This window comes from Oncorhynchus keta, chromosome 15 (assembly GCF_023373465.1).
Source record: "Oncorhynchus keta strain PuntledgeMale-10-30-2019 chromosome 15, Oket_V2, whole genome shotgun sequence".
NCBI classification, from domain to species: domain Eukaryota; kingdom Metazoa; phylum Chordata; class Actinopteri; order Salmoniformes; family Salmonidae; genus Oncorhynchus; species Oncorhynchus keta.
In genome coordinates, this window is record NC_068435.1 from 26,800,609 (window position 1) to 26,812,789 (window position 12,181).

The following is a 12,181-nucleotide window of genomic DNA, read 5'->3' on the forward strand; positions in this document are numbered from 1 at the left end:
GTATATGTGTTCTTTGTACTCCGTACTGTACAGGTATGTTATTGTCTATGTATGATACGTTTTCATCAATTCTTGATAATCTGTCCTATGACGTCCTTGTCCACATCAAATAAAAGCAGTTGAAGAAGATTTCTAATGAGGCAGCAGATTAATTAGGCATTAGGGGAGCATGGCCCTGAAAGAGGTCACCCTCAGTTAAGAGCCAGGCTAAGACATCTAAAGCCCATGCAAATCACTTCCCCTTTCTGTGCTTTGACTTATCTGCATCTCTGATATCCTACTTTCCCACCATTTATAATTTCCCCACCCATTTCAAAAAGGCAGACAAGCCGTTACATTTTTTGTAGATAATTCTGCCTAAAAATATATAATTATATTAATATGAACACAGGGCGTCGACATCCTTTGATAAGCTTGTGTGTGAATTGAAAACAGCTGCAACAACGTCATAAGCTGTTTTGTGAGGAATAGAGACAGAATAGGGAATCAAACCGGAGCGTACAGCCCTGACAAAACCGTGTGAACCTAAACCCTTTCTTCCGAAAACCTTGTTGACTCTTCTCCTAATAACACAGTTCAACAGAAATTGTCCACAAGGTTTTGAGAGGAAAAGGGGTTTGGTCCACAAGGTTTTGAGAGGAAAAGGGGTTTGGTCCACAAGGTTTTGAGAGGAAAAGGGGTTTGGTCCACACGGTTTTGAGAGGAAAAGGGGTTTGGTCCACACGGTTTTGAGAGGAAAAGGGGTTTGGTCCACACGGTTTTGAGAGGAAAAGGGATTTGGTCCACACGGTTTTGAGAGGAAAAGGGGTTTGGTCCACAATGTTTTGAGAGGAAAAGGGGTTTGGTCCACACGGTTTTGAGAGGAAAAGGGGTTTGGTCCACACGGTTTTGAGAGGAATGGGGGTTTGGTCCACAAGGTTTTGAGAGGAAAAGGGGTTTGGTCCACACGGTTTTGAGAGGAAAAGGGATTTGGTCCACACGGTTTTGAGAGGAAAAGGGGTTTGGTCCACAATGTTTTGAGAGGAAAAGGGGTTTGGTCCACACGGTTTTGAGAGGAAAAGGGGTTTGGTCCACACGGTTTTGAGAGGAATGGGGGTTTGGTCCACACGGTTTTGAGAGGAAAAGGGGTTTGGTCCACACGGTTTTGAGAGGAAAAGGGGTTTGGTCCACAATGTTTTGAGAGGAAAAGGGGTTTGGTCCACACGGTTTTGAGAGGAAAAGGGGTTTGGTCCACACGGTTTTGAGAGGAATGGGGGTTTGGTCCACAAGGTTTTGAGAGGAAAAGGGGTTTGGTCCACAATGTTTTGAGAGGAAAATGTTTTTGGTCTTCAAGGTTTTGTGAAAAAGAAAGTCCACAATGTTTTGAGACAGAAATAAGAGAGCCAAGCTCATCAGAGTGAGGCCCTGACATTGACGCTTGGTGTGCAGTGGAGGAAGGGGGCGATCCCAGTGATGGCTCATCGCCATGGTGCTGTGAGAGATTTATACACTGCTGTACGAGAGAGAGAGAGAGGAGAGAGAGTCTTATGGTAGAGTTAATGGGGAGGAGTGTTGGTGCTGACATTCAGAGGGCACCTCTACCCCTCGTACATGGCTCTGAGTCTGGCTCCCTGAGACATACCATCTGCCTAAGGGAATGGAAAGCAGGAGATGGGCATAGTTCAAAGTTGTAACTCAGGTTTCTAGGTTATTTTAGGTGAATGCAATTTACAAGGAATCCTTGTAGGTCAGATAAAATTGATTCTGTTTATCTGATGAATTACCATGTGATTCCTGATTATTTGTGTCATATTTTACTAGACTTGTGATGCCATCCTTCCAAGTCTTGTTAATCACTTGAGGAAGCCTGGAAAGCGAGGCTATATTTTTCCAAACGGTACGCGGCAGATCAGATATAAAGCTTCTTAATCCCATGATACTTGTGAAAGTGTTTTCCATCCATCCTCCCATCCTTACTAATCTGTGAGACTGATGTGTGTGATTGACGTGTTTCCCTAAACAGCTAAGATGATGGGATGCCAAGAGGCCTTTGGTGTGTAGCGGTGAGTGGGTGTGGGTGCTGCTGCTGCTGAGAGTAGATATGGGTGATTGTACATGACATCTGTGTAATACTGGTGCAAGCTGAGCCCTAGGACTCCTGCTGGCTCATACATACAGCAGAGGAGTGAGCGAGGAGGAGAGAAAGAGCGAAATGAGGAGGGGATACTGTTACAGCTCAGGAGTTGTGCAGTCAGAGCTGTTACAAGAGGATGTCCCCTGGACTTAGAGAATAGAGTGTAGGTACTGGTGGTACTCAGTGTAGGGATCAGTGTTTTGGGAAAGAAAGCACTCTCAAAGCACTAGTTGTTCTAGTGTAGTCAGGTGTTTCAGCGACATTTACAGTGTTTCTACAACTGCCAGCTGATAATACATTCTTCAAGAGGCAATGCATTTACACTTACAAACTATTTTAAAAATATTGACCTTCATCTCCAGCAAGCCAAGCACGGTAGTAGAATACAAATAGCCGTCATCTTACCCTCGACTATTATTTCCTCAGACGCTGTCGTACAGTGTAAACAACACTGGTTATAGCTGGAGATCGGAGTCATGTGGGGCCTGTCTCCATGCCTCATTCCCAGAAAGAAGTCCACCATGGACTGAGATCATTCCCCCAAGGCAGCCTGAGTAACACCGCTGGTGAATGACCCATCTGTGTTCTACGGCTAGAAGGCCTCATTCATCACCCTCCGGCCCTGCCCTGGCTCCTGCCTGTCTGTCAACCACAGTTAACCTCCAGCCTAGAAGGGCATGAATGAGCCCGTCTTTCCTTCCGCTGACGCTGCGTGTGCCAACACACACGAGGGGTTCTGCCTCCACTCTGACCCTGTCAAGGAATACTTGAATATTCTGCTGAAACTGTGAATCTGTTGACAGCTACTTCCTACTGCAGACTGGAACAGACGAGATGAGATGCATATGGGAAGAAGTTGATTTTTATTATTATTTGAAAATGGTTAAGGAATGGCATTAGATTCCTGAATTACAGGGTTTGTAAGCATGTTACATGGGTTAATATGGGATCATCTTTACTATGCACTGCAGTACATGTTTAGCAGTTAGTCCAATGGCTTTATGGAGCTAAAGCGGATCCTTACATAGATTCCTGCAGTGGCCTTGGAGGATTGGGGCTGTTTTGAAGTCTTCTAATGTTATTTCTGCTTCACATCGTGAACCAGAACATGTACAGTACCATGGAGATCTTTAAAAAGATACAGTGCATAGAGGCACAGCACAGAGAAGAAAGTGACGACATTGTGGGCAATTAAAGGGAAATGGTTGTCATGGTAAAATGGTTGTCATGGTACTTTGTGTTACAATGGATGCCCTGGTCCACAGTAACCTCCAGCGTGGTTTATAGCATATGTGACCTACTCCTACATCTTCATATTTAGCTCTTACTGACGCAATTATGATGGATTATCTCTCTCTCTCAATAAAAAGACGCTGAGTCATACACACTCAAGTTCTCCATCCGTTCTCTTGGGTTCTTACCTATATCTTAATTGAATCATATCTTAATTTCATTTCCACACTGTGCTGGTGACAGAGAATAGTGAAGGTAAGGATGGTATCAATAACTCAAGTAACACTTGTTTTGTAAGCAGCCATGTTTGTTGTTGCTGTGGTTGTTGTTTCCACTGTAGGAAGATCCTGATTAGATCATGGTGCATAACACTGTACTTAGCTAATGAGTGTTCTCTTCCCTGAAGCCAGATGTGCAACGTATAAACACAGACATACGATATGACTCACAAGAATTTACATACTTCCACCTACACTACCTGCATGGCTGAATACAAAAAAATAAGAATTCCACATAGCTCGTGTGCTATATCACACATCCATCTCTGTATTTCGGTCTGTTCTTGTGTATAAGGGAGGGAACACACACACTTAGGGCTCAGACACACCAATGGTGTTTGCTGGTTGAAAGTACTTAACATCGCTGAACGTAATTTGTGAACCGACTGCGCACCGATTCTACATGTAGAATCACACGTACAATTTTGGGTGGTCACTAACACACAGTGCGCTGAGAAAATTTGCAGATGAACGCTAGATCCACATTCGGTGTGATGTGTGAGCCTTTAGAGAGGGAACACACAGATCTGTGCTGCCTGTCCGTGAAATGGAGACTAGTTATCTGGCCGGGATTGATTAGTCTTCTTGGTAGTGTCAGTGTCATTCAGCCTGTCCTCTAACAGGCTGACTATACCGCTTACGAGGCGTTGCAAAATAAATTTAGATATCTATATCATTCAATATTATTCTGCATTGCCAAGGGCTAAAATAGAAGTCAGTTCTATTTCTGACGCAGATCACGCTGCAAGTCCTGCAACTCCTAAACAGGTACCCACGTGCCATCTCATTGGTTATACCCACATGGGTGACTGAAAGACGAAATAAGTCGGTGGGGGTAATGCACGTAATTAATGAAAGTTGCCCATTGCAATATAAAGTCAAAGAAAAAAGCCTGGAAGGAGGAGAGTTGACTAGAAACGATTCAGTTAACCGTTGTATGTGTGGATTAATTGGTGGAGTAGAGGACCTTGTGCATTTCAGGTAAAATAACAACTCAATGTTTATATCCCAGGACAAATTAGCTAGCAACAGCAAGCTAGCTAAATAGGACAAATTAGCTAGCAAGTGCAAGCTAGCTCGCTAAATTGCCATAAATGTTTAATGCTTTTCGACTTGTCCCCAAATCAATATAATTGGTTCAGAGTTTGTTTTAATATTTTAACCTGCGTGTCATGATCGGGGAGGCAGGGTAGCCTAGTGGTTAGAGCGTTGGACTAGTAACTGGAAGGTTGCAAGTTCAAACCCCCGAGCTGACAAGGTACAAATCTGTCGTTCTGCCCCTGAACAGGCAGTTAACCCACTGTTCCTAGGCCGTCATTGAAAATAAGACTTTGTTCTTAACTGACTTGCCTAGTTAAATAAAGGTAAATAAATAAAAGATTGCATTTGGTGTGGGGAGACAAAATACATTTATGCATGATGGCGCACGCGTGCAGCCGATTAGGGTTCCATGTAAGACAGAGCAGGGCTACATGGAACCTAAACCATCTGCACACGTGCGCCATTCCTAATGTGATGATTAGATTGGATAGTCCTAAAAACTTTTGGGTCATGTTTTACCCAATAGGAACTGAGTGATGACTGGTGTAATTTTCTTTCTCAGTGAGTAGATAAGATGTTCCTGAACACTTCTGAATTAATCCAGATAATGCCATGATTAAGACAAATCAGTAATTAATTAATTAATAATGATGAGTGAGAAGGTTAGAGGCTACAACAAAACAAAACCTCTCACCATTACCAATAATGGGAGGTTTGTTTTTTGTCGGGTGGGTGGGTCAATGGTCTTTGTGTCTTTTGTAACTTTCTGAACACTTCTACATTAATGTGAATGCTACCATGATTATCCATAATCATATCCATAACCATGGTATGTGTGTTCAGAAACATCTTCTATTGTTACTCACAATTAAAGTTTCTCCAAAATGACACAATACATTTATTAACAATTCACTTGCTGAAACACAACCAAAACAACGTGTGAATGCATCCAACAAGTTTGTATAGTCGCAAACTTGATGTAGCATTGACAGTGAATTTGATTAAAAACATATTTTTAACTCAAATGGGGAGCTAGATACATAAAGAGTGTTCATTTCTAAATGGTAAAACAGATATGTATGAAAATACCCTCAAGTAAAAGGTGACATTATATACTGCCGCCTCATATGGCAGTCTCTATGGGGGTGCCACAGGGTTCAATTCTCTGGCCGACTCTTTTTTCTGTATATATCAATGATGTTGCTCTTTCTGCGGGCGATTACCTGATCCACCTCTACGCAGACGACACCATTCTGTATACTTCTGGCCCGTCCTTGGACACCGTGCTATCTAACCTCCAAACGAGCTTCAATGCCATACAACACTCCTTCCGTGGCCTCCAACTACTCTTAAATGCTAGCATCACCACCCTGGATGGTTCCGACCTTGAATATATGGACATCTATAAGTACCTAGGTGTCTGGCTAGTCTGTAAACTCTCCTTCCATACTCATATCAAACATCTCCAATCTAAAATCAAATCTAGAGTCGGCTTTCTATTTCACAACAAAGCCTCCTTCACTCATGCCGCCAAACTTACCCTAGTAAAACTGACTATCCTACCGATCCTCGACTTCGGCGATGTCATCTACAAAATAGCTTCCAACACTCTACTCAGCAAACTGGATGCAGTTTATCACAGTGCCATCCGTTTTGTTACTAAAGCACCTTATACCACCCACCACTGCGACCTGTATGCTCTAGTCGGCTGGCCCTCGCTACATATTCGTCGCAAGACCCACTGGCTCCAGGTCATCTACAAGTCCATGCTAGGTAAAGCTCCGCCTTATCTCAGTTCACTGGTCACGATGGCAACACCCACCCGCGCTCCAGCAGGTGTATCTCACTGATCATCCCTAAAGCCAACACCTCATTTGGCCGCCTTTCGTTCCAGTTCTCTGCTGCCTGTGACTGGAACGAATTGCAAAAATCGCTGAAGTTGGAGACTTTTATCTCCCTCACCAACTTCAAACATCTGCTATCTGAGCAGCTAACCGATCGCTGCAGCTGCACATAGTCTATCGGTAAATAGCCCACCCAATTTTACCTACCTCATCCCCGTACTGTTTTTATTTATTTACTTTTCTGCTCTTTTACACACCAATATCTCTACCTGTACATGACCATCTGATCTTTTATCACTCCAGTGTTAATCTGCAAAATTGTAATTATTCACCTACCTCCTCATGCCTTTTGCACACAATGTATATAGACTTTTCTACTGTGTTATTGACTTGTTTATTGTTTACTCCATGTGTAACTCTGTACTGTCTGTTCACACTGCTATGCTTTATCTTGGCCAGGTCGCAGTTGCAAATGAGAACTTGTTCTCAACTAGCCTACCTGGTTAAATAAAGGTGAAATAAAAAATAAAATAAAAATATGAAACATTTGAGCTCAAATCCAAAATGGTGTTGTATCGAGCCAAATTAAGAATACATTAGCTTCACTGTCCAAATGCATATGGAGGGGAGTATATGTCATACACAACCCTGGAAGGACCTGCTACTAGGAGGCTATTGATTTAACAGCATAATATGTGTATTCTACCTAACAGCATATTATGTGTATTCTGTATTGAGTATTGTCTCTACAGCACAATAGGCTTTGTTTGACAAATTCTGGTTTTGTTATTAGCTATAGATTATTCAGGTGTGTGTGTAATAGATACAGTACAGGCAGCAGGGCCAGGGGGGGGTCCAGGGACAGAGGGGGCGGAGTGCAGCGGGGTCACTGCTACACACTAATAAACTCCACAGTTTGTCAGAGCTGGTGGTGTCTGTGCTCCTTCTCCCTCTCCCTGCCAGCCATCGCTCATCAAAAACAAAGCCATACAGTTGATTTCTATCGTCAAAGTTTTAGAAGTGGCGATGTCAAAAGAGATCATGAGTTGGTGTGTGTCTGTGTATGAGAGATAAAGAGAGAGAGAGACTGTTCTTTGCTTCTGTGTGGTCTGAGGGCATGGTGCTATTTATTCAGTCCTGTCAGAGTTTGCGTTTTGAAGTACTTGTCAAAGCAGACAGAATCCTGGGGCTGGGCCTAGACTCTCTCCATCGACGTAACATAAGTATCCTGCCGCCCTACATGGATCATTCCTCCACAGACACTTCACTTTGTTAGCTTGCCATGGAATAAAATATCTAATATGTGCTGGAGACGATCCCAATATTTCTCACAAGTGAAACATTCATTTAAGAACTCAATTGAAAAGCATTTTTCTTGTACAATTGGACCTGTATTGATGTTTCTATGGATAGAAGTACAACGTTTTTCTCTGTACTGTACAGTGCCTTTGGGAAAGTATTCAGACCCCTTGACTTTTTCCACATTTTGTTATGTTACTTGCCTTATTCTAAAATGGATGAAAGAAAACTTTTTTTAAATCCTCAGCAATATACACAATACCCCATAATGACAAAGTGAAAACAGGTTTTTAGACATTTTGGAAAATTCAATCAATATAAAGAAACCGAAATGCCTTATTTACATAAGTATGTAGATCCTTTGCTATGAGACTCGAAATTGAGCTGAGATGCATCCTGTTTCCATTGATCATCCTTGAGATGTTTCTTCAATTTCCTGTGGTAAATTCAATTGATTGGACATGATTTGGAAAGGCACACATATGGGTATGTTTTTCAGTGGAATGGACTGGGATTACTAGTCAGGATCGAGGGAAAGATGAACGAAGCAAAGTACAGAGAGATCCTTGATGAAAACCTGCTCCAGGGTGCTCAGGATCTCAGACTGGGGAGAAGGTTCAGCTTCCAACAGCACAACGACCCTAAGCACACAGCCAAGACAATGCAGGAGTGGCTTTGGGACAAGTAAGTCTCTGAATGTCCTTGAGTGGCCCAGCCAGGGCCCGGACTTGAACCCGACCGAACGTCTCTGGAGATACCTGAAAATAGCTGCGCAGCGACGCTCCCCATCCAGCCTGACAAAATTTGAGAGGATCTGCAGAGAAGAATGGGAGAAACTCCCCAAATACAGGTGTGCCAAGCTTGTAGTGTCATACCCAAGAAGACTTGAGGCTGTAATCACTGCCAAAGGTGCTTCAACAAAGTACTGAGTAAAGGGTCTAAATAGTTATGTAAATGTAATATTTCAGTTTTAAAAAATAAATATATATTTGCAAAAATGTCTACAAACCTGTTTTTGAATTGTCATTATGGGGAATTGTGTGTAGATGTAATCCCTTTTAGAATAGGGCTGTAAGATAACAAAATGGGGGAAAATGGAGGTGTCTGAATACTTTCCGAATGCATAGTATTGTCTGTCTGCTCATTTGTGTTGCATGATTTACCATCTCACATTTCCGCACTCTATGAGAAACTCCACGGCTGTTCATTTGCTGTGCTTTGGTGTTTCCCTCTACTTTTACATGAATGACTAACCCTCATTATTTTTGATGTAATTGCACATTTTGTAATGAGCAGTTAACTCTTGACTAGATTGTGTAAGCCATCACAAAACCAAGCTATCAAAAACTTTAAAAATAGGGTGAGTGTGGTAGAGAAAGAGGTAGAACGAGTAGGAATAAAAAACTCTTGTGTTTTATTCACGTCTTTCTATAAATTTGCTCGCAGACCTCTACCACTACTATCACCACTACCTTTTTAGATTGTAACATGTTCCCTCTTCATCAATGAGACTTGTTGCCCTCCCCTGATCACCTATAGATTTGACTGTGTGTATGAGAACATCAAAAATCTGTCCACAGCGGGAGAGTAGAATATACATTCCTACTTTGATATGTTAGAAAGCTATGACGTGTGTGTTAAATATCCCCCTCGCAAGTACTTTACCTCTCCCATGGTTCCCCACAGTGTCATCATGCATCACAACCTATAAGAAGACCCCACCCCCGGTGCCGCCCCGCACCTCCAAACCCTTCATCTCCATCACAGCCCAGAGCAGCACCGAGTCGGCCCAGGATGCCTACATGGATGGCCATGGCCAGGGGGGCAGGGATAGTCACCCGCAGGGAGACATGACCATCCAGTCAGGCCTGTCTAACTCAACAGAGAGCATCGACAGCATGAAGGCCCTAACGGCAGCCATTGAGGCGGCCAACGCCCAGGTCCACGGCCCTGCTAGCCAGCATGTTGCAAACAGCAGCATCACCATCACCACCACCACCTCGGCCCTGGCCCATATCACTGAGGACAGCAGGAAGGAGCAGGCCAGGCGGGCCAAGTGCCAGCTGTCCATCGGCATCCAGGTCTGTGGTAGACACTACCTCACAATCACTTTTCTGGTGTCGTTTAACATTTTGTTTGATCTGATATGGGAATAATAAGAAATTAATTAGTTGACACACGAGCCACGTTTTGAGAGACTGGATCCTCATCCCCTTTCTGTGTTGACAGGTTCTACTCTTGCTCTATACTGTCCTCTAGTGGCATATGTTTACATTACTTCACCCTGGTGTTCTGGATATGGTAGTAACTGAAAAATAGATGTCTAGTTTATAGGTGAATTCGTTTTTTGGATAATTTTATGTCCAGGTGGATGGGCCAGAAGAGGAAGCTCTGGAGATGGAGGACCAGTCCAAGTACCAATCAATTGGGGTCCAGGTGCAGGACGAGAGGGGGTGAGTCTCTCTCTCGCTTTCTCTCGATCAGTCAGTTCAGAATGTCAGTCCTTCACTGTTTCTTGCCTTCATTACCTTTTTGTGTGAATGTCCAGAGAAAGCCATCCATTTACAAATGAAGGCTGTTACTAAGTGAGTCTAGGGTTGCTGGGAGAAGCAGCTTGTACCTAGGGTTGTTAATACGGTGGAACAGCTGCGCTAGCAAAACAGACATTTGGAACTATGGCATTTCCTGCCCCGTTTCTCTGAAAAGGAAATGGTGAGTGAGTTGTGTTTGTCTGTTGGCCTCGCCGGTGACACATCTTCAGTGACTTCAGCTGAGTCATCTCCAGCTCACCTGCGACTGCAGTCTGATGAGGCAAACCAAACGCCTACTCTCACTCACAAGATTATTCTCTCATTTTTGATACTGGAGATAGAAGTTGGAGAAATAGTCTGGGTAGACTTTAAAGTAGCTGACTGCAGCTGGTTTCTCCAACTTCTGTCTGTTAATGAGGAGCACTGACTGCCCACTACAGCAGCTTAGTCATTAGTATTTAGTCATAAATACTGTGAGAGTTTGAATCAGAGTGAAATTATTCACGTTATACACCTTATTGTATATTTCTTCCTTGAGCTGCGTGTGTTCTGCTCCACCCTATGTGTTGTATAGGACAAATATAGCAGCGATAGTCATCGGCATCGTGAGGCATTTCTTGTACAGCTCTGCTGTGTCTGCAGTGAAGGGCGCTCCCTCTAAAGGAATAGTCATGGCTGGTGGGTGTTTTAGAGTAGTAGGCTTGCTCCGTGATGACTGCAGCCTAGGGCCCCTTCCGTTCCCTTACTCTGTGTCTCTGTACACCTCACACACTAACACTATGTGTGGGATGTTCATTCATGGTACCATGGATTGGCTCAAAATGTGGTAAAATGAACCTTCCATCCATCAGAATGGATGGAGAATAGAATATTGCAGTACTGGTAGTTTCAGAGCAAATGCAGGGCCTTAAGTTCTTCTGACCACATTGTGACCTGGCCAGAAAAACTCTGCACCTTATGTAAAGCCTTAAATTAGGTTCAAGTTTTTCCTAGTCAGGTCACCTCAGACTGAGCACTGATGTATATCTCCCCCTGTTGGCAGATACCGGCAGTTCATCCGCTCCAACAGTGTAACGGCAGCAGTACAGGCAGACCTGGACATGCCTGACATATTAGACAGCCCCCTGGACTCCCCAGAAACAGACCTGCCCTTCTCAGGCTCTGTGTCCCGCAAGTACTCCCGAGAAGCCGCCACCTCGCCAGCCTCTGCCTCCACCGTCAGCATCCAGGGCTCGGGCAACCACTACCACGCCTGTACCTCAGACGACTACGATGACGTGTGCTTCGACCCGTCCATCCTGCCCCCGCCTGACCCCTGGATCGACAGTGTGACTGAAGATCCCCTGGAGGTAGTCCAGAAGTCTGTCTGCCAGAGGGACGGACGCTGGTTCCTCAAGCTGCTGCAGGCCGAGACGGACCGCATGAAGGGCTGGTGCAGACAGATGAAGCAGGACGAACAGGAGAACGACCTGCCGGATGACAGTGAGTCTGGCCTGTCCAAAAGCATTTACACCACTACCTATCACAATTGTGTGAGAGCAGTGGAGGCTAGTGCCGCGTAGTTGTGCGTAATTGTACTTGTGATAGGTACAATTAGGTGGCCTCATTCCAGCCATTACAATGACAGTCCTTTGATTTCTCCCTGTGTGATCTGATCTGTATTTACATTATCTTCCTCTCTACAGTCTTGGGGAAAATGAGGCTTGCCGTAGGAAGTGCTCAGCTCCTGATGTCACAGAAGTTCCAGCAGTTCAGGGAACTTTGTGAGGAGAACCTGGTGTGCGACTCTTCTAGTTCTTCAGTTTCCTTTGACTCCCCCTGTTCTTCACATCAAATCTGAGG

At 44.1% G+C, this 12,181-nt stretch overlaps 1 protein-coding gene across 8 annotated transcripts in view; it reads left to right on the forward strand.

Annotated features, from left to right (window-relative positions):
- The window catches only part of LOC118394681 (disks large-associated protein 1-like), a 130,961-nt gene that overhangs the window by 115,051 nt on the left and 3,729 nt on the right, over positions 1-12,181 (forward strand). For 7 of the 8 annotated variants that reach the window (XR_008065212.1, XR_008065214.1, XM_052463776.1 and 4 more), the window contains exons 7-10: positions 9,495-9,889; positions 10,176-10,261; positions 11,382-11,821; positions 12,025-12,113. Coding sequence is in view for 6 of the 8 variants with exons in the window: in XM_052463776.1 (XP_052319736.1) it covers positions 9,495-9,889; positions 10,176-10,261; positions 11,382-11,821; positions 12,025-12,113 (1,010 nt within the window). In the remaining 2 variants the exon portion in view is untranslated. Of the gene's footprint in view, positions 1-9,494; positions 9,890-10,175; positions 10,262-11,381; positions 11,822-12,024; positions 12,117-12,181 lie in introns of all 8 variants that reach the window. The other variant, XM_035788130.2, reaches the window with a different exon arrangement.